The sequence below is a fragment of the Astatotilapia calliptera genome, chromosome 16 (assembly GCF_964374335.1).
Source record: "Astatotilapia calliptera chromosome 16, fAstCal68.1, whole genome shotgun sequence".
NCBI classification, from domain to species: domain Eukaryota; kingdom Metazoa; phylum Chordata; class Actinopteri; order Cichliformes; family Cichlidae; genus Astatotilapia; species Astatotilapia calliptera.
Genome location: NC_137437.1, coordinates 11,734,357 through 11,756,881, shown reverse-complemented (window position 1 = coordinate 11,756,881; position 22,525 = coordinate 11,734,357). Strand labels below are relative to the sequence as shown.

General features: G+C 40.2%; 1 protein-coding gene across 1 annotated transcript in view; it reads left to right on the top strand.

The window, feature by feature from the left end:
• Positions 1–22,525, top strand: part of kcnh3 (potassium voltage-gated channel, subfamily H (eag-related), member 3) — a 186,803-nt gene that overhangs the window by 139,791 nt on the left and 24,487 nt on the right. The window contains exons 3-7 of the mRNA XM_026143940.2: positions 3,345–3,479; positions 7,700–7,839; positions 11,538–11,790; positions 17,263–17,420; positions 18,089–18,290. Of these exons, the coding sequence (XP_025999725.2) occupies positions 3,345–3,479; positions 7,700–7,839; positions 11,538–11,790; positions 17,263–17,420; positions 18,089–18,290 (888 nt within the window). The remainder of the gene's footprint in view (positions 1–3,344; positions 3,480–7,699; positions 7,840–11,537; positions 11,791–17,262; positions 17,421–18,088; positions 18,291–22,525) is intronic.

The window sequence follows — 22,525 nt, the reverse complement described above, 5'->3', positions numbered from 1 at the left end:
AGCTTTAATTCAAAAATGATAAAAACACTCCATTTATGATTACAGATATTTTTACATAGTTTCTCCATTTTCACAGACTCACAAGTAATTGAACAATTGACTAATGACTAGGTCTGAGGTAAGTCCAAAAGCCTGAATTTGCTTTTGATGGAAAATGTCAACAAGAGCTTTGTCCATGGGAAGGAGGCCAAGGTTAGACAAGACAGAATAAACCTAATCAAGAAAAAACAAAAAGGCTAAATCAACATTTTGGTACAGTGGGTACAATGAGAAAAAAAGGACACCTTAAGAACACCTTCATGTATGAAAATATAGAGGGAGTCAATCTGAACCTTTACAGGGAGTGCAGAATTATTAGGCAAATGAGTATTTTGTCCACATCATCCTCTTCATGCATGTTGTCGTACTCCAAGCTGTATAGGCTCGAAAGCCTACTACCAATTAAGCATATTAGGTGATGTGCATCTCTGTAATGAGAAGGGGTGTGGTCTAATGATATCAACGCCCTATATCAGGTGTGCATAATTATTAGGCAACGTCCTTTCCTTTGGCAAAATGGGTCAAAAGAAGGACTTGACAGGCTCAGAAAAGTCAAAAATAGTGAGCTATCTTGCAGAGGGATGCAGCAGTCTCAAAATTGCAAAGCTTCTGAAGCGTGATCATCGAACAATCAAGCGTTTCATTCAAAATAGTCAACAGGGTCGCAAGAAGCGTGTGGAAAAACCAAGGCGCAAAATAACTGCCCATGAACTGAGAAAAGTCAAGCGTGCAGCTGCCAAGATGCCACTTGCCACCAGTTTGGCCATATTTCAGAGCTGCAACATCACTGGAGTGCCCAAAAGCACAAGGTGTGCAATACTCAGAGACATGGCCAAGGTAAGAAAGGCTGAAAGACGACCACCACTGAACAAGACACACAAGCTGAAACGTCAAGACTGGGCCAAGAAATATCTCAAGACTGGTTTTTCTAAGGTTTTATGGACTGATGAAATGAGACTGAGTCTTGATGGGCCAGATGGATGGGCCTGTGGCTGGATTGGTAAAGGGCAGAGAGCTCCAGTCCGACTCAGACGCCAGCAAGGTGGAGGTGGAGTACTGGTTTGGGCTGGTATCATCAAAGATGAGCTTGTGGGGCCTTTTCGGGTTGAGGATGGAGTCAAGCTCAACTCCCAGTCCTACTGCCAGTTTCTGGAAGACACCTTCTTCAAGCAGTGGTACAGGAAGAAGTCTGCATCCTTCAAGAAAAACATGATTTTCATGCAGGACAATGCTCCATCACACGCGTCCAAGTACTCCACAGCGTGGCTGGCAAGAAAGGGTATAAAAGAAGAAAAACTAATGACATGGCCACCTTGTTCACCTGATCTGAACCCCATTGAGAACCTGTGGTCCATCAAATGTGAGATTTACAAGGAGGGAAAACAGTACACCTCTCTGAACAGTGTCTGGGAGGCTGTGGTTGCTGCTGCACGCAATGTTGATGGTGAACAGATCAAAACACTGACAGAATCCATGGATGGCAGGCTTTTGAGTGTCCTTGCAAAGAAAGGTGGCTATATTGGTCGCTGATTTGTTTTTGTTTTGTTTTTGAATGTCAGAAATGTATATTTGTGAATGTGGAGATGTTATATTGGTTTCACTGGTAAAAATAAATAATTGAAATGGGTATATATTTGTTTTTTGTTAAGTTGCCTAATAATTATGCACAGTAATAGTCACCTGCACACACAGATATCCCCCTAAAATAGCTGAAACTAAAAACAAACTAAAAACTACTTCCAAAAACATTCAGCTTTGATATTAATCAGTTTTTTGGGTTCATTGAGAACATGGTTGTTGTTCAGTTGACTAAGAAGTCAACGTTTAACTGCTTAAATGAAAGCTGCAAGTTTACACTTTGCTCACATTTCTTCTTCACTCCTGGTTTTGACTCAGTGGGTTTCTAAACCACTCTGTATTTAACCATTAATTCTTATTGATCTCTGGCTCTTTTCTCCTCACTCCCCAACCAGTCACAGCAGATGGCCCCGCCCCTCCCTGAGCCTGGTTCTGCTGGAGTTTCTTCCTGTTAAAACATACACATCTTACACAGACATACATGTGAACAAGTGTGTGTCGTGTGTGTGTGTGTGTGTGTGTGTGTGTGTGTGTGTGTGTGTGTGTGTGTGTGTGTGCGGGGTCAAGATGTGACCCTGTGAAGACTCCCCACACCTACTGGCGCCAGGGAGTCCAGCAGTTCATTCAAACAAAGGGCTCTTATACTTAACCAGATACAGAGTAGGTGTTCTCCTATACCATATGTCAGTAAGAGAAGGTATGACCTCTCTCATGACCTTAAGATGTGTGTGTGTGCCAGAGTGCTCTTGGAGGCACACAGAGTCTTTGCAGACTGCTAAGGATCAGACCTCTATCATTATGCAATCGATTATAAAACTCTAAGAATATATGAGTATATATTTCTAAGCATAAATGACAATCAACAATATAAACCTAACACACACCACATGATCTTGTATATTGTATAAAATGAGAAAAACATACTAGGTACCCTTAAGTACCATTTTTCAGTGTGCAAGATTAATGTTGTGAAGGTATGTAGTTTCACTCAAAACTAACAAAATTCATCTATTTAGTTCATTTCGGGCCTGTTCAGGCAGATCAGCTGATCTCAGTACAAGTTAGATGATGGCTCACATTTTAATAGATTCCTTATGAATAATTTTAGGGCTATTTAAGCAACTTCAGCCTACCCACAGTTCCTGAGCATCTGCATGCAACTTTGCAACCCACGTCCACCCCAGCTCCTCTTTTATGGTATTTTTAACTTAATCAGTGTGACTGATGCCTGCTCTGTTTTGTGTCTGCACATGGAAGGAAAGGTCTGTCTAAAATGTCAAAGTAATCTGCTCCTGAAGCCAATTTCATCAGGGGGTTTTTTTCTGAGTCTGAGTCTGTGTTCAGCGGCATGTACACGGCAGTAGGCAGCCAGATTAAACATTAAACATTGCTGGTCACATCATTAATATTGAGGTAACAGCAGTCTGCAGTGGGTTAATGCCACTTTTTTACCACTAATTGGAAAATTAACAAATTAAAATAATGTAAAAAAATGAGATAACATGAGTCAGACACTGTTTCGCTTGGTTTAAAATGTAAACTCACATATAACTCACATTTATGAGCATCAGAAATAGTTCAGTAAAGACTTCCACAGACTTTGTCTGTTAAAAGTGATGTATAGGACTGAAACATTTGGTACATTGGAGAAAAAGATTTAACCGCTTCCACTTTTGTATTACGAAAGACCACATTAATTGTAGGTTTGCATTTATTTTTCTCTCCAGGTACAAAGTTCTGGTGTCTTCTGGACATTGTACCGATTAAGAATGAGAAGGGCGAGGTGGTTCTTTTTCTCGTGTCCCACAAAGACATCACTGACAAGAAGAAGGAGCAGGACCCTGAGCAAGGACCTGAAACTGGTGAGTTTGTATAAAAGACGCCAGCTGGCACTACAGTCGTGGCCCAAAATTTTGACAGCGGCATGGCTGCCAAAAGGACATTTTTATTTATTTGCCAGAAAATCTATGAAATCCTTGTAATTGTTCTTTATTATGTTCTACAAACATGTAAAAATAAACAAGGAAAGACAGACCTAAACGAATTAATCCAAGACAAACATCAATCAATCAAATCAATCAAAATGTATTTATATAGCACATATTAAAAACAACAAAGTTCACCATAGTGTTTCACAGTCAGTAAAAACATGAGACAATTAAAACAAAACAATAAGAAAACAGGGCAGGAAACAATAAGTGACAACACAACAAGCCATAACATATGCATGAACCACGTCAGCAGTTTAATAAATCCAAATATCAAACAAATTAAGATGCTTTATTTTGATATTGAAGCTTATTCTTTTCTGATTTCATATTTTTTGTAATCTCAGTGGTAAATTGAGTGTGATTTCAGCCCTTCAACCTCCTCATGTGGATTTTATTATTTCTCATTATTGGTGTGTAATATTGCCGTGGTTAGCGCCTCAAGGCAACTTGAGAATATCTGTCCCAGGCCAGTAGAATGGCAGTATTCGATAAATAACATGAAATTTGCATAAAGTAATATCTGTTCTGTGTTAGGGATGTCCCCATGTTTATGTTTCATTTCATGTCAGCAGTTATCTAGTTATGCTGCCATAGTGTGAGCCTAATTTTAATTACTCTTCACCCGTGGAAATGGTGAAAGCAGGCAGAACATTTGGCCCTTCAGCTTTTCAGTTCCGCTGTAGTTATTGTCATTTCAAGCAAACAACAATTAAGGCATCAATTAATAATTTGAATTGCTTATTTCCCCAGTGTAAATCTCACTAAGAATCTGTCAGTGTACTGAACTCATTAATATTAATGGCTTCCTCGTATTAGATGTACATTGAGAACCAGATTACGCACACATTTTGAGAATTGGTGAAAATACTGAATTGTGAAGAGCGAGGCTGCAATTTTAATTACTAGGTAATATTTGCATGTTAATTAGAGGCAGACAGGAATCGGTTATTGGCAAGTGCAGCGTCCACTGACATTAAAAAGCACATCTTATAAATAGCTTTGAATCATTTTTCTCTGCTCACGACATAAAGAATCATTTCATTACTACTGTTATGCTGTATGGGTCATGCTACCTTTGTACACTTTACTGTTGTACATATCGAACGGAGGAAAGGGTGATCAGGTCAGCCTGCATATTCATTTGCATGCACTGGTTTGTTTACATGCGTGAATGTGCTGGAGAGGTCAAAGCAAATCGGCACATACATCGATTATTTTAAAATTGTTTTTTATAACATTGGTTAGCCAGTATCAGCCACGATCTCTCTAAATACTAAGAAAACGTGCTTCCTTCTTTCAGCATAGGATACAATGTATTAGTCCTTTATCAATGGAAAGAAGATCACTGTGGCTGACAGTGATGTGGCTCACAGAATAATAAGTTTTAATGCCTTAACCTGCTGATATGTTATGTTTGTTTCTGTTGCTTCTATAATAACATCTGGTTCTTGTGAATTTGTAGCATTGCATAATGAATATGTATACAAACCAAGAAACCTGCCCTAAAGCAGGTCAACCCACCTCTATCATTTCTCTTTCATTGTTTGCCCATGTGCTTAAAGAACATAGAAACAACAGCATAACCTGGTACCTGACCATTAAAAAGGGGCATAATTGTATTTTTCTCAGGGCAAACTTTATTGATTGACCCCTGCATCAGGAGATGTTTCTCTGTGCTTCAAACAGGTGTACAAAGTAAAATATGTGAATATCTTGCAGGTGTGTGTACTGCATTTCACTGCAAGGTGTGAAGAAAAATAGCAATCCAGCACATTTATACTGAACTAAAGCTTCCTTCTAACCTTGTAAATGCTGTCAGCATATACTATAATTTCAGAGATGAATAGCAATCGTCTAAGGAGACCAGAAGAAAAGTAATCAGAGCACTCGAGATGAAGTGGAAATATTCAGAGTTGGAGGGGTTTTTTCTTAAACATTGCTTTTCAGAGCTGCTGTTTGCAATGCTTCATGGTGGGCTCACCTTCTCTGAAGTGGCACCACTGCTGTATGAAATCCATGTGATTTTCTCTATGTCATAGAAAAGGGAGTTATTTTCATGATGGTAGACTGCTCATTTAACACAGTCCTAGTATAAGAGAGCTGAAGAATTATCACAATAACAGTTTAAAGCATCTTATTGAAAAGTTTAGACACGTGCTACCCTGGCAGCCTTTTAGGAATGATGTAAACGATGGGAAATCTCAGCTGGATTCAACAAAAGGATCACTCTTTTTACCAGTGCAAGCAAGTGCCTCACTTTTTACAATCATTTATTAAAGAAATGCATAAAGAAAATCATGAAAATCACGAGTCTGATGGGGTACTGTCATCACCCTGCCCGGCAAGCTAACAGGAGGGCCTCGTGGACTCCTGTGAATGCGACAACTGTAGGTGTATATGATCAAACTCGCAGACAAGTTTGAAGCTCAGTGAGCTCGGCCTCAAGGTCAGGTGTCACACGCCATATTTTCTACATGAGGTAACTGAAAAACTGACATCATAGGTATATCTGCTGAGAGGTTGAGGGGGAACCACTGGCTGCTGCCGGGATTTTTCCTTGCTGGTGAGGGATTTGGTAACAAAAAGCTCGGGTTAGAAGCCTCACCACTGGGTTAGGGTAAACTTTGAACAAAATGAGAACTGTGGGTTTGCAAAAGATTGTGAAGAATAACATGTCACAAGTGTTTCTGTGTGCTGAGTAAACATTAAAGACGAGATTTTCATCTTCAAACTGTCCTTTAGACACGAAGGGGAAAACACAGCAAAAGGCTGACGGCTTTAAGCAACAAAGTGCATTCAATTCATCCTGTGTCTCAGAAACTGCTTTCAAGGAGACGTTAATGAGACTTGTATTAGCAGCTGTAAAATTATTCATTCGCCCTTCTCTGACCTTGAGTGCTGATATCTTTAAAATTAGCAATAATGTAGCTCAGGAAAAAACGTCTACGTACTCCCCAGATTAAAATTTCTAAGGATAAAAATATCTGCAGCTACACTTTTGCCCAGCTAACACGCCTTCTTTTTGTATATCTGTCAAAACAGGTGCTGGTGCAGCTCTTCCCTCTGACACAAAACACACACCTTGTTAAGGCCGTGTGTGCGTGTGCATGTGTGTTAGTTAGTGATGGTCCTCTGAATAACCCCATGCTGTATATGTGGAAAGAGGCACAGATGCTTTTCTTCATACACTATCTGAACCGCCTGAAATCCAGCCAAGATATTATGTACAAATCAAATTTGCTTGTTGAAAATGAAAATGATTTGGTTACTTGGGTGGGCACTTTCCAGCCATGGTTATAATAAATCATGTTATGAACAGGGCAACAGTTGAAACAGGACATTAAAAGTGGGAATAGAGGAAATATTTTCTATCTGAATAATAGCTTTACAAAGAACAACTCCTTTAATCTTTTTCTTAATCTATCTGTTGAGCCCTCAGCACACTCGGTTTCAGTCCTTTTCTCTTTTTTGATGATGATGAAAGTTATGATATGAATAAGATACTTGGTGGGTCTTGGTAAATATTACTGATTCTGTAATCCAGGTCAGGGAGTACCATTCAGAAGGCTTCATCCTTTTTCATGTATCTCAACAACAGTTCATTCGGTTCATGAGCTTATAAGCGTCCCATATAGAGTTATAGGTCGGGTTAATATCCAATCCTTAACAAACCCTAACCCAGATAAACTTTGACCTGGACCCGGACTGGGGTGTCAAACTCATCGGGGGCCACATACATCTAGCTTTGATCTGAAATAGAGCGAAACAACAAAATTTCTCTTTCTGTCAGTGTAAAGATGTTTAACCATACGGTTAATTCTATCCAATATATGAAAAAGAAGCAACCTTCCATCAGTCCATCTCAGCTTTTCTAGTTTTTCACAGACTCTGTGAGCGTGTCCTAAACAGACCTCTTTACTTTATGTTATGTTTTCACAGCCTTACACGTACAAATAAAAAGATAGCAGTCAAAGCATTACTTCTGAGCTATGCGTGCGCTTTAGTTGGCATGCAGCGGATGAGACAGAAACTGGTTTAAATTCCTCTCGTTTCTTGCATCAAAGCTCAGCATGTTTCTGTCTCCTCCACAGATGAAGAGACGGGTCTGGAGGTGCATCAGGTGACTCGCCCTCCGGGCTTCAACGCCAATCGGCGCCGCAGCAGAGCTGTGCTCTATCACTTGTCAGGACACCTGCAGAAACAAGACAAGAGCAAGCTCAAGATCAACAATGTGAGTTTCTCTCCTTTTATATTTACAGCTACATCTACATGACTGAGGTTTCTCTGTGTGGTTAACATCTTTCTGCAGCAACCCATGAAGCTGCCACGCCAGCGTGGGGAGTTTCCTTACACGTGAAACAAGCTGCACACTAACAAAGTCAAGAACTTTTAGTTAATGTATTTCTTTTTTTCCATTAACCATGTCTGCTGTGGAGGTCCCAGAATGAGGACAACGCTGTAACGCTCATTAAACAGCATATAGCTCTGACTGTATGTCTACCTTTGCTTACGTCAAATGTTTTTGTTACATGTCAGTTTTATGTGAGTTATTCTAGTCTGTTCAATCAGCGATGTGGACACAGTGAAGTGTGGAGCTGTTGCTGACTAATTCGAGGAGGTTTTTTGGATAAAGATCAAGCGTAGGGCTTGGGTGGGTTAGCAGTATTTCCACTATGTTTACGTGAGAAGCATTAAATTTAGGAATGTAAATTCACTGGCTGCAGGCTAAGTTTGTGGCCAGGAATATTCTTTTCATATTAGAATAAAAACGAAACATGTTTGGATGCCAGAGGAAGTGTTATTGTATGCCAGGCTGGCTCCAGACTGCCTCTCATTCAGTCATTAGCTTCACACTTGGGACTTTGGCACTGGTGATGACACTGAAGTGACAGAGTTAAAATCATGAGTTTACTTTATTCATGCAAAACTTTTAATTCACATACATGTTATGCAGCCATGAAAAGATTCTCCAAAGACTGGAGATGGGAGAAAAAAAAAGGTTATTGCCTCATTATGATGAAAGGCAGTCAGTTTAATTGCTCCCCTAGTTGCAACAGCAGTCCCTGAACTAAACAACGGGGAAGCCACTGATAGCATAGTAGCTTGTATTATTTGCCTTAGCATGAGTTCAGACTGAAAAAGAGTTGAGCATTAAAGCAGTGCACCCGGCTGTTGGTGCAGGTGTGTGGTTTAAAGTAACAGAGACAACACAATCCAAATATTTCAGCTTGAGTAAATGATTGTGTGTCAAAAAGCAAAAGATAAAGATAACCTTTATTAGTCCCACGCGTGGGATATTTGTTGGGTTAAAGCTGCCGACCTTTGCCAGCGCCATCTTACCCTTCCGACCATACATATATTACAACATCACATGGGGAAGACAGGTCAGAGAGGTATAACAATGGGAAATGCACAACATGAGGAAAGATGAGGAGAAAAAATAACTCCTCCCAGACTGAGCTCCAACAGGGAGATCAGTTTGAGAACAGAAAAAAACACCTCAGCACATGAATCAGCACATCTCACAACGTAGAAGACATAAGAGTGAGTGTAGGTCTGTGTCAGTGTACATGCATATGTGTGCGTGTGAGAGTGTGTGTGTTCATGTTTAGCTGAGAGAAAGTGTCCCTTAACCCAGTTAGGCAAAAGTCAACAATCTTCGGTCGACACGGGCGACCCTGAATGAGGAGGGAGAAAGTCACAACACAGTCTTGTTATCTAAAGGAGAATTGTTATTCCCGTCAGCTTTTGCCTTGAGCATCCAGCTGGAGTCAGGAGGCCTGCATGAAATGAAGATGGTAGTTGTTTTGGTTAGTGCGAACAAACTGCTTCCAATTTTACAGTTCGTCTAATGTCCGTCACTGGTCACCAGGTCTCTCAATTCCTGTTGTTCTTCTTCAAGATGTTATCCATATAGCAGAGCCATGAGCTTCTCCAAGATCATATCCATATTGCGTTCAAATAAACACAGTCTGAGTACACACAGCCAGCCTTGTGGGATTTTGAACAACTGTAGCCGCTTCTTGTTCTTCGATAAGCCAGGTCCAAGCCAGCTCCAATCAGCCAGAACTCTGTTATTATGGTTCCAAATTGGTAGCTGTCGTTGAATGTCCCCCATCGAGAGTGTCATCAGACACACGATGCATCCGACCATCGAGTATCCAGCAGCAAACGTCTCCACAGGACAATCAGGCTCTCCCAAGCCCAGAGTTGTCAGTTTCGTTAAGGGACCAGTTAATTAAATCCATAATTCGTCTTTAGGTTTTAGGAGAACAAGTCTGGGAGACTCTCTTAGGGTTAGAGAATAAGCGAGACTATACAAAAGACATGAGAAGCCAAGCAGGAAAGATGAAGGAGAGCCAAGAGAAGAAGAACACTGCAAACTGACAACGAAATGTTATGAAATAGGAAATTATCATTACTGCTCAGACCTGGCATCACAGGAGATGATGATTATGGCTGTGTGTTAGTGAGCTGACCTCTCTGTAGGTCTGCTGCAGTCCAGCGGGCAGCGCACACCCTGACAGATGGCGTGAAGGACAAGAGGACTATGCTTGGTTTTGGTTCACTCCGTGGTAAAGCAGATCTACATTTAGCTGATGTCAGTGATTAGGAAACATGCAGAACGATGCAGTTTGCACCCTGCATGTTCAATGACCACCAACCCAGGGCCATCATTATTTGCTTTTTTAACTTCTCAAAAGAGGGAAATTCATAACTTGTGTACAAAAACTGAGAAGCAAACGAGGAATCACGTGATAGCTAATGATCTAGAAACTCTAATGACTCCTGACCCAGGCTAAAATAAGCAGTCAGGACATAAAAAAATATCTTATGGGAGGTTCATGTTGTGAAGCACCCAGTTCTTACTCAGTAGGTCTTTATTACTTAATGAGAATCTCACCGTTACCCAAAGAATGACTCTTTAATTAAGTAAAGTAATCAAAGAAATGATTCAGGCTCTATGTAATCAGTAATGTTTAGTGTCTGCAGAGTCAATCAGGAATTAATGGATGTATGAGTTAGATCAGATAATATTGAGCTAAACTTTACCCAGTGATTCACTAATATAAAAATCTCACTGCCAGTAAATAAACATCTACTCTAAATTTCACTAATGAACAGATTATCAGCTACCAGGTGATTCCTGATTTGCTCATTATTTGCTTTAAGTCAAATCATTTTTTCCATTACGTGTTGACTTTCTCACATAAAAATAGTCCAGAATACAAAAAACATTTACATTGATGGAGCTCATTAAACAAACCCAACAAAACAACAATCCCATTAGAAAAATGAAACAGTATCATTTGTATTTCAGACTAAATGCCTGTCTGTACAGTTCATAAATGGTTTATGCTGGACATGCAAAAATCATGGTAAACATAACAACTCAGGCTCATAGTTCCATGAACTGGATAAACTGAAAGTACAGCTACGTCAGATTTTTACTTGAGTGCAGAGAACCTCACACAGGAAACAAAATGAGTTCTTTGGTTAATCTTCCTGATTCCAAAGGAAATGAATGAATTACAAATAAGATTCTTTTTCATAAAAACATATTTCACAGGTGTGAGAGTTAATGCTTGGAACCAGTGGTCCCACATTTCTTCTTCCTTCTTAGTGCTGGGAAAACCATTTTGTCAGTGTTGGTAGACTTTACTCAAACTCTGCAAAAGCAATAACCCACTTATGAATGGTTGAAACTGTTTTCATGGCTGCACTGTTATATCGAGTGGAATGAATCTGAAATCTCCACTCCTGTGGATTTTTATAATGCCTCTGCACAGTGTGAGCTTTCGAAGCTTGAAGTGGCTCGATAAGTGTGTGCACAGGGCCGTGTTATCGTGGCCCGGCAGAGGGACAACGAGAGAGATGTAAAAACCTGAAACAAGAGAGCTGTTGACATCTGTCTCCCTCTCAATCCAGAACATGTTTGGGGAGAAGCCTCCAATCCCGGAATACAAAGTAGCAGCCATTCAGAAATCTCGCTTCATCCTGCTCCACTATGGAACCTTCAAGGCCGGCTGGGATTGGTTAATTCTGCTGGCGACTTTCTACGTGGCCGTCACTGTGCCCTATAACGTGTGTTTCACGGTCGGGGGAGGGCGGGATGAAGGCAGCGCCTCACGCAGCCCGCCCAGCGTCAGCGACATCCTCGTCGAGATCCTCTTCATTTTAGGTAAGATAGTGTGCCGTCTTCTCATGTTGGTGCTTTCTTCTAACCATCCATAGAACTTGTTTCCTTTAGCAAGAAGTCTTAGAAAGACTGGACACACCTAGAAAGTAGGAACCAAGAAAATGAAACCTGAATGTTTTGTACCATTGTTTAACAAATGCTGAGGACTTTTCCTTCACTCTGTAGTCTAACTCGTCCCTCTGTCAGTCTGCTTCTTGGTCAAAAGAAATGTGTTTTTGGCTCATTTTGCTCCTGAAAAATGATGGCTGTCTCACTCAAACTAGACAAGAAACTGTGTCTCAGTAGGGTGTTGTGGAGGTTGTAGGGGTTAAGTTGTGCTTTGAATTTTGAAAACATCTCCAACAATCTCCAGCAAAGTCTTTCCACAGTCTTTCAGAGCTTTGCCTCAATCTTCTATTGACACTTGCTGTATCTCATAAAATGCAGCATCTTAAATCAAGAAGCTCACACTGAATTTTTTGGACAAGAGTCTAGACTTCCACTGGTCTCGTTTCCATTCCTTGTGTTTCCTGGTCTCCCTCAGCCGTGGTTTTCTTAGTAGCCTTATAAGCTTAATGGCCTGATTCCCAGTCTCTTCCAAAAAGCTAATAAAATAAAATGTGTGTGCTGCCTAGAGTCTGTCAAGCATTAATGAGGCCACTGATGAATATGAGAGGCTGTTAATTGTTGATTTGATTCTGAGGCTGGTAACTGCAGCAAAGGGAGCTGGTAGTCTTCCTTTTGTCTTCATGAGAGTCTGTGTCGTTACAGCAACTGATCATTCTGGAAGAAACTTTAAGAGTTCTTCTGTCCTGACCTAAATTGATAAAGTAACGATGGACTTGCCATAATATGAATTAATACAATAGCAGTTGAGCTCTGTTTCCTGTATACCAAAAAAAATACCTTGACACAGCAGAGCGGAGGCTTAAACTACAAATAAATACCACCAGTGGACTGCTGAAAACTGCCACCTGTTGTATGAACTACCTAGTATCCTCATTATCAGCTCTGTAGCTTTATTTGCTGCCTCTGCTAGCATAGCTTTGCATTATTCACATTTATCTTCTACTGGGCCTTGGCGCAGGCCTTCAGTTCATCCTCTACAAACGGACTGATTTATAAATGGAGTGATGCTTTAAAGTGACAGGTATCAGCTGTGGTCAGTTTACAGTAATGCACTGGTGCACAGCAGCTGACGTGTTCTTCGTCAGCGTGAGTTGACACGAATTTAAATTTAAGCTGGTGTTACTCACTAACTTCCACCTTTTAACCAACTTTATTCTTTCTCATGTAAAGGCAGCATATAAACAGCATACTGCACGTATAGAGGATGGAAATCAGCCAAGATAGCTCATCTGCTTACATCTTATTGAATTCATTCACCCACAAAGAGCAGTAAGAGTAGCAGCAGCAGCACAGGTCAGCTGTACACTAAGAAAATCTACTGGAGCCCACAGTAGAAATCATTGTGAGCTCAACTTTTAGTTGAGTAAAAAAGTTGAGTAGGCGTGCTGTGTACACACTCAGAGCTGTGTGCATGAGACGACCGTATTGGGGTTGTGCTCTCTCTCTTTGACATTATAAAAATCAAAGAAAATAAACACAATTTTGTGAAAATAAAAGTGAAGTCTGAGCTTTTGGGATACTTGAACATTTTTGAAACTCTGGCCTTGTTCAATAAATTCAATAAATTCAAATTCAATATGAACAATTGTAACAGCAAATGAGGAAAAAAACATTAGGCCAGCTTAAGAAATCTCTTCAAGTGTTTAGAAACAAAAAGAAAATGGCCTGAATGAGTGGGTGTGCAAAGAACGTTTTACTGGCAGTGTAACTGTTGCAAAATTCTTTTTGATTATATCAACTGTCTGCTGATGGGAAGTTAGTCAAACAGCCTTTGTCTGATAGGCATGTGACTCCTAATAGAAGTTCTCATTATAAAAGTTCTGTTCAAGTTTTTAATGATGAATGTTGCAGGGAAAAGGATATGAGCAATTCCACAATAAGCCATTACATCTGATTGTTAAGTCATTTCCCAGAAAACAACAGGCCTCTTTGTCCTCGGTCATGTCCACCCTAACTGCAGGAAACTTACATGAGTGCTCTTCAGCGGACGATTTGTGTTAATGGGAAAGAGTGAACACAAGCTCTCCATCAATAAACTTTCGTAATGAAATTACACGAGCCACCCGCAGTTAAATGTCTGACTCCTGTCAGTCGATATCCCATTTATTAGGACTAATAGGCCGTGCCTATTTATTGATACATTCACCAGCAAACAATAGTGGATTGAAATAGTCTGCCGGGACACCTTTTATTCATTCATTTCGTTCCTTAATACCATGCAGTAAAATTAAAATCATAGAGCAAACATTGAAGAGCTAATCATGACTGTTTGTCTTTTTTTATTGTCGTGTTGTCCTCGTCTGTTTTTTTTTCAGCAAGCTTCAAAGCCTTGGCTCTTTGAATAGGATCATATCATACTTTGAAGGACTGGGTGGTGCAGTTGCTGCGTTTAGCTGTATGTTGTGGTTCTTCTGGAAGCAAGTCATCAGAAACCATCTTGAAATTCCCCTGGTTGTTCAAAATGCCCTACAGCTAGAAAATCACTTACCCTGAGAGAGTGAGCTAGTTTCTATTGCACTTTGCTGATGTCCGTTCAATTAAGCTTAAGCAATTTAGCTTTCACAAATATCTTATGAGTAATTTGTCTAAATTGAAAACAAGCAATAACTATATATATACTATATCATGTTTTTATTTTTTTAGACCTCTGTTACAGACTGGCAATTTGTCCAGGGTGTACCCACCTCCCGCCCTATAGTAGCTGGATGGATCCCTCTAATAAACAGTCTGATTATATTCTCACATTGCATGAGAGTTTATTCATTAAGCATCCAAGTCCAACAATATTAGAGCTACTTTATCAGTCAGAGGTGAGCTTCAGTTACTCATCTACCTGTTTTACAGCCTCCTTAGTGTATTAACACCTGAGGTAACAGCAGACTGACAGCCTACACTAACTGCAGATGAACAGCAGACAGAGATGACTCTGGGGTTAAACTTGAGAAAATACATATTATTTTTATTATTATTTAAATGCGAATTATTGGTCTGTTTTTTATTCCTGATTTATTGCCAAGTTATGATATTGTTTAAATATGTGAAAATATATTGTGCGCAAAAATGTTTTGACACACAAACCTGCCAGCCACCCTCAGCTGTTAGGAGGAAATGCTGGGTGTGGCTATTTATGTCTTTAATCCACTATAGATGGATTATGCACTTGAACTGTGAGGGGTATAAAACCGGACATATAGTGGTGGTGTTTTAAAAACTGTACCTTTAAAAATAAACAACTAATGACCATCTGAATCTGGTGTGTTAAAAAAAAAACTATCCCTGTAATGGAAGCATCTCAAACTGTATCAACACACTTTTATTTCAAAAACATGATGAAAACTACCATAAAAGTATCTTTACCCCAAGACATTTACATTTGGGGCTATAGAGCCACATTGATTCTGGACTAGCACTAAAAGTGATTTTTGCTCACAATAAAGGGGAACGGAGCTTTTAATATCAGGTAGCAACAACTGGTTGTTGCTGACAGAGGTGGGACCAAGTCATTGTTTTGCAAGTCTCAAGTAAGTCTCAAGTCTTTATCCTCAAGCCTCAAGTAATGTCAGGCAGAGTCGAGTCTCAAGTCACTGGTGTAAAAGTCCGAGTCAAGTCACAAGTCTGAAACTTTGAATTTCAAGTCCTTTCGAGTCTTTAAAAAAAAAACGAAAAAAAGCATGTTGCAGTTATGCTAAATGTAAATATTAGACCATGTAATTTTTAAATCTGTGTTTTTCTCAACACATGACAAAATAGTGAACTTAGAAAATATACACAAATTGTGAAATTGCACCTCTTTAAAATGCAGCTCAATTAAACCTAGCTCCAAGAATAATTTTCACCGACAGTTCTGAGATACGCTGCATGTTATTCTTGGATGCGGTTGTAGGACTGGCTTTAAAATCGCATGACAAAAATATCATACACATTAAAAAAAACTGTATCACCAACGTAGCCTGGACAACATTTGCTAGTTAGATGAAGTCAGCTATCTCATTGTAGCATATTTATATGCATATTTATAATCATACGCTTCTTGGAGTGAGTGCACACACTCATGAAGTTTAGTAACTTCCGGTCACTGCAACAAGCCCAGGTACAGTTTACCGACGGATGGGTGCAGGACCTTGAAATGCACCGTGTAGAACGAAAGACCATCGTACGTATCATAAGTTTACCAGTCTCACAAATCGTCGTCATAAATACACATTCGTTAACCGTTTATTAATAGGACCTTTGAGCTCAAGGGTAATTAATTAGCAGTGGAAATAATTTCTGGTAGCATCACAGAAATGTAGCAGTGACAATAATACTGTATGCTGTAATTGTACTGGGCAATTAGTGATACAAAAAACCTGTTTTATCCTGTGAATAAAAGTATATGTTTTTGTCAATGTACCATAATAACAGAAGCGAAACGCAATATTGTGTCAGGACAATTTACTATTTATGCACAATAAACAAAGGAGCATAGCGCGACAATTTCTGTTCAGCGCCAGACTTGCTTGTAACCTATATCACCAATTATGTTAAGAAAAATGACGCATTAACTACAACAGCAGACTGACCTTTGTGTAAATGCTTGGAGCAGACTAACCTGTGAGCTGGAGTGTTCTGGGACGTTATATTTGATCTTTGAATGGCTGCAATCCAGGCCATCCGTCGCGTCTTTGTTACTTTGGAAACATGGCTCGAACAATTTCTCTTCAACGACTAATCCGATAACAACCGATCTCTTTACCCGTCGGCTTCCCGTGGCTGTCATGCGACCGGCTATTGCAGTTAATAATACAACGGCTTCTTGACATTTTTGTGTTTCTTTTTATCGCTGTATAACTGATTTTAATTGAAAGCCTGCGTGCGCTACTACCGCTTGCCACGAGTTCCCAGAATCCTTTGCGGTTCTACCCGTGAATGACGTCACATTTTCAATCTCTATATAATATGCATGTTAAATTTTATATTTGGGGTAAAATATCAAGTCTTTTCAAGTAAACCGGTTCAAGTCCAATTCAAGTCCCAAGTCATTGGTGTAAAAGTCCAAGTCAAGTCACAAGTCTTAGAACATTTTTTCAAGTCAAGTCTAAAGTCATAAAATTAATGACTCGAGTCTGACTCGAGTCCAAGTCATGTGACTCGAGTCCACACCTCTGGTTGCTGACATCCCAGTAAAGATACCCCTTTGAAAAAAAAGTGCATAAATTGTTTTTTAATACTGTGTTGTTATTTTTATTTAAAGTAACCCATGCATGCTGTGTGTATATGACTCATTGAAAAGTAGCTGTGCGTTTACCATGCATCACTGTAATTTAAGTGACACTTGATTGCTGCTGTTGTTGTTGTCCTCTGCAGACATATTGCTGAACTTTCGAACTACATTTGTGAGCACGTCGGGTCAGGTCGTCTACGACGCCCGCTCCATCTGCGTTCACTACGTTACCACCTGGCTCTTTGTTGATCTCATTGCCGCCCTGCCCTTTGACCTGCTGTATGCTTTCAATGTCAGCGTGGTGAGTCTCCCCTGTGTCTTACTGTGTGTGTGTGTTTCTGTCTGTTGACATTTGTGTGTGACCACACCAACAGAACCGAGAATCAAACAGTGTGAGTGTGACAAATCAGCCTACATAATTTAAACTAGGGCTGCTCGATTATGGCAAAAATGATTATCACGATTATTTTCACTGAAATTGAGATCTCGATTATTTGACGATATTTATTTAACAATAACAATGTGTTGAATAATGACTTTAAAGATTGTCAAAAAAGATAATATAAAATAGTGTGCAAATACTGATAACAGTGCAAATGTTTGCAATATAAAAAATAAATGAAAAATGTAAACATCTATGTTTAGTGAACTTTGCAGTGTTGCTCTGTGGTGCAGCTACGACACTGTAGCAAAGTTTACACACTATGTCTACTTGATCCACGTCTGACTCCGCGAACCCATAATGTTTCCACACCACCACCAAGATTATAAATGTTTGATTTCATGTGAGTGAATCCATTAAAGCTCCAACTTTTGAGTAAAACTACCAACTGTTTGAACAAATGATGTGTATTATATACAGTATCCCACATTACTGAGTGTCAACCTTTCTTAATGATTCATTTGATTTAAGAAATACAGTGAATGAAATATTGCCAGAGCGCTGAGATTGCCTGTATCTCTGTGCAGTACTTTGGCGTCCACCTGTTGAAGACAGTCCGGCTTCTTCGGTTACTGCGGCTGCTGCAGAAGCTGGAGCGCTACTCACAGTACAGTGCTGTGGTCTTGACCCTGCTGATGTCCATGTTCGCCCTGCTGGCCCACTGGATGGCGTGTGTCTGGTACTTCATAGGTCGAAGGGAGATTGAGAGCCAAGGATCATCAGACATAGGTTAGTTCGCCCTTTTTTCATCTCTAGAAAGCATCTGTGTAGATTAACTCAGTCACTGTTTTGCTCAAGTTTAATTTTTGTGTTAGGTGTACGTTTCTGTGTTGTATTACTTTGTACTTCTACTCTATTAAATTTCATTGGACTTCCTGACTTGTTCAACTAGTTATGTCACGATTGAGAGTGTTGGGGTCGTTATTCAAAAAACCGTAATGTATCACATAGTACTTGTTAGATTTATTAAAAAATAATAATGCAGTATGTCACATAATGACTAGTTAACAATATGAGCCTAAGGGTAGAGTCCCACACACTCACACAATCCTTTATCCTAATGGGGACCCACATGCAATTTTACTTTTAGTGTTGATGTATGAAAAACACAGAGCAAAGGGACTTCGCAGAGATTACCACAGTGATTGGACTTTAGAAACATGTGCAGTGCTGTGAAAAAAAAGTATTGGTGCTCTTCCTGATTTCTTGTATTTTACTAGATTTGTCACAGTCACAGATCATCAAATACATTTTAATATTACACAAAGATAACACAAGTGTATACAAAATGCACTTTTAAATTATGACTTATTAAGGAAGCAACGTTACCCAAACCTACCTGGCCCTAAGTAAAAAGGTAATTACCCCTTAAACATAATAACTGATAACTGATTGTGCCACTCCTGATAGTAAGAACTGTAAACAAGTGTTTCTCATAACAGTCATTAGTCTTTCACGTCACAGAATTGTTTAAAGTACTCGGGGCGATCGTGGCTCAAGAGTTGGCAGTTTGTCTTGTAATCGGAAGGTTGCCGGTTCGAGCCCCGGATTGGTCGTTGTGTCCTTGGGCAAGACACTTCACCTACTGCCTACTGGTGTTGGGCAGAGGGGCTGATGGCGCGATATAGCATCCTCACTTCTGTCAATCTGCCAGCTGTGGCTACAACTGTAGCTTGCCTCCACCAATGTGAGAGTGAATGAATAGTGGAAAGCGCTTTTTTGGGTCTCGAAAAGCACTATATAAATGCAATCACCAGCAATCACCAGTCACCAGATCTCAGTGGATGTGCAAACAAGAAATCTTCAGCACCTGTGTGATGCTGTCATGTCAACATGAACCAAACTCTCAGAGGAATACCTCCAGGTCGTTACTGAGCCTATGCCATGAAGAGACAAGTTCTGAAGACAAAAGTGGTCCAACCCAACCGTACTTAATAATTGTTCCATTTGTTTACACATACCTTTGATGGTAAGTTGAGGGTGTGATGTTACAGCCATGTATTAAAAATAGAATATTACTGCAACAAGATGAGCAAGCTCAAAGATATATACTCAGAAAAACAGAGATATGAAAAAGCAAACTGTATTGGTAATGGTAAAGAACGGTTCCTCCATCTGTAGATGGTAAACTGGTTATTACAGTGCTTTTCTACTCATGCGCTACATAATGTAGTAGCGGCTGTGGCTTAGGTGGTAGAGCAGGTCACCTACTAACTGGCAAATATCCTTGGGCAAGATACTAACCCCATGTTGCTCTCTGATGCATCCATCAGAGTATGAGGTGTGATGAGGTCCAGCTTTGCAAATTGAAACCTGGCTGTTCCAGTCTGCAAATATTCTTGGGCAAGATACTAACCCAGAATTTCCCCGCGAAGCATCCATCAGAGTGCGAATGTTAGGCAGAAAGCTTTTAAATGTAGAAAAAAAGTGCATAAATGAATGGGTAACTGAGGCATGTTGTATGTTGTTGAGAAAAAGCACTATAGAAGAAGCAGTCCATTTCCCAGCTCAGTACTTTCTGACTACCCTTTTCACTCTGATGAACACTGGAGCAGCCATGGGTCAAACCACCAATCCTCCCAATAGAAAATGACCTGCTGTACCTCCTGAGCCACAGCCATCCAAGGTCTTAAGCCTTTACATTTAGCTGTTTGTAACACCAACCACTGACAGTTGCCTTGGGTAGGCAGAGGCAGGCTAGCTGTCTCTAGGGTGTGTGTCTCTAGGGTACTAGGGTAACCAGCAGACATGGAATCCTCTAATTTTAACGTTGTACAAGAAAGATAAAGTATATTTATTCTTTATCTCAGACAGGGAAGCTGCTTTTACAATAATATTCACTTGATGCCATGGTGTTAATCAGGCTGGAAAAATTCTCCCTGAAGCAAGTTAACGGCCCATTTCCTGTTTGTGGAGAGCTTTCAGTGACAGTTTTTAACTGTCATTACATGTTTCACACACATAATGACAATTGTGCTCTACTCAATTACACTGTAAGCATTGTCCTCAGGAGATTATTCTAGGCTTCCCAAATGGAAATTTAAATAAGATCTTGTCTCATTGTTTATCCACTTTGCAGTAATGACAAAGAAAAATCTAAATTCATCCTCATTCAACTTTAACTATTTGAGCACTCACCTAACTTGTCTTGCTCCAAAGTATACCTATCCATTGTAAAGCAATAACAGTAATATTGTATTAGGAAGAAAGGCACAGAGGCAGTTATGCAGAAATACGACTGTGTGTGCCTTCGTTTTCAGCACGACCGATGCTTTTAATAAAACACAGAAACTTGAATCCCACGGGCGACGTGAAACCCCGGCTTGCAATCTGATAAACTTGTGAAGATGTACAGACAGACTGGCAGTTTCCAAGGGTAAGGGGATCAAACTGTAATTTTTCCAACTCTGACTGGGGGCAAAGACCGAGTTGTTTGTGTGTGTGTGTGTGTGTGTGTGTGTGTGTGTGTGTGTGTGTGTGTGTGTGTGTGTGTGTGTGTGTGTGTCTTTCGTTTTGTTTTCTAAGCATCACACAGACACACACAAACAGACATTATGTATGGGGACCTTGCTCTGGTTAGTATTGTCCTCATTTTCTCATTTCTTCCTCCCTCCTTATCTTTCTGAGTGATTCTTACCAACCTACCTGCACTTATCTTTTCAGCATAAGGACAAACAGTAACATTGTGGTCAGTTCATGTCATCAGCCTCTCCACTCACTATTCAGACAGACAGAGTCTGTCAGTCTGACCTTTATGTGACACCAACTGTGATTCACAATAGAGCACTGGTATCAGCATGTACATACACTGGATTACTCTGTCAGTCAGTCAGCTGGAATTTAGGAAACCCCCACTTTTTGTTTGCAACTCTCTCAATAATTGATGGACAGTTGAGCCATGTCTGTCCCTATAGCCTGAGGTGGAGCAGCAGTCACCACACACACAAACAAAAGCTAGTTTACAGAAAACAAGGATGATGATATGGGTTGGCAGAGAGTATGCTATATGCTTCAGAGAAGTCTATAGGTTTTAGAAGAAGCTTGTGATGAATTAATTTAGGTCCTTTGCCACTATGGGAGCTAAATGTTGCACCCTTTCAGGATGTTGTACTAAATGTGCTAAAATTTCAGTTAGGTACTTGCAAAGCTGTCTCCAGCAGTTATTTTTCATTCTGCTCTTCTGGTAATGAGGTCCCAGACCAGAACCACACATATACTATAACATGCTGCGTATGGAACCAAGAGTCTTCTTTTTATTTTGGGCTAGCTGTGGCTCAGGAGCTGTGGCTCATGCTCTGATGCACCATCAGAGCATGAATCTATGTGAGTGTTACATAGAAAGCACTTGAATGAAGCATGCTTTATAAAGTGCTCTGGTCCATTTACCATAATGTATGATATTTTATACTGTCTATGGTCTCAACAGCCACTAGAAAAATCACAATGTCTGTCCTGCTGTAACTCCTTTAATTAGTGTTAACTTGATCCGTCATTCTCTCTCGGTGGATCTCAGTCTGCAGATGTTGCTTGACATTGACCAAGGGCCACATGGTTATGGCCAGACTGGGCATCTCCAAGACATGGGCTCATCCAGGGTGAGCAGCTGCTAATAGTGGTTGCAGAAGGAAAACGTATGGAACAGCCCAAGGATGATGAGTGCTGTGCTGGAACTAATCTGTCCCGCAGCACTCCAACTTGCAGCTTAAAAGACTCAAGATTGAAAGGATGAAGTTCCCACCAAAAGGATAAAGTTCCCAGAGTGGAAAGGCAGCTTTTGACTGGGTAGGAGACAGAAGTTCAGGACCACAGACAGCTCACTAGTTCTGTCAGCTCTGGTAGAAGGTGAGAGGAAATCAGGACCTTGGACAGTGGCTGATAAGCTCTAATTGAACACTTTTGTTTCCACCAGAAAGCCTCCACTTATATTCCTCATTCAGAATCTTGGCTGAAGAACAAACAAACAC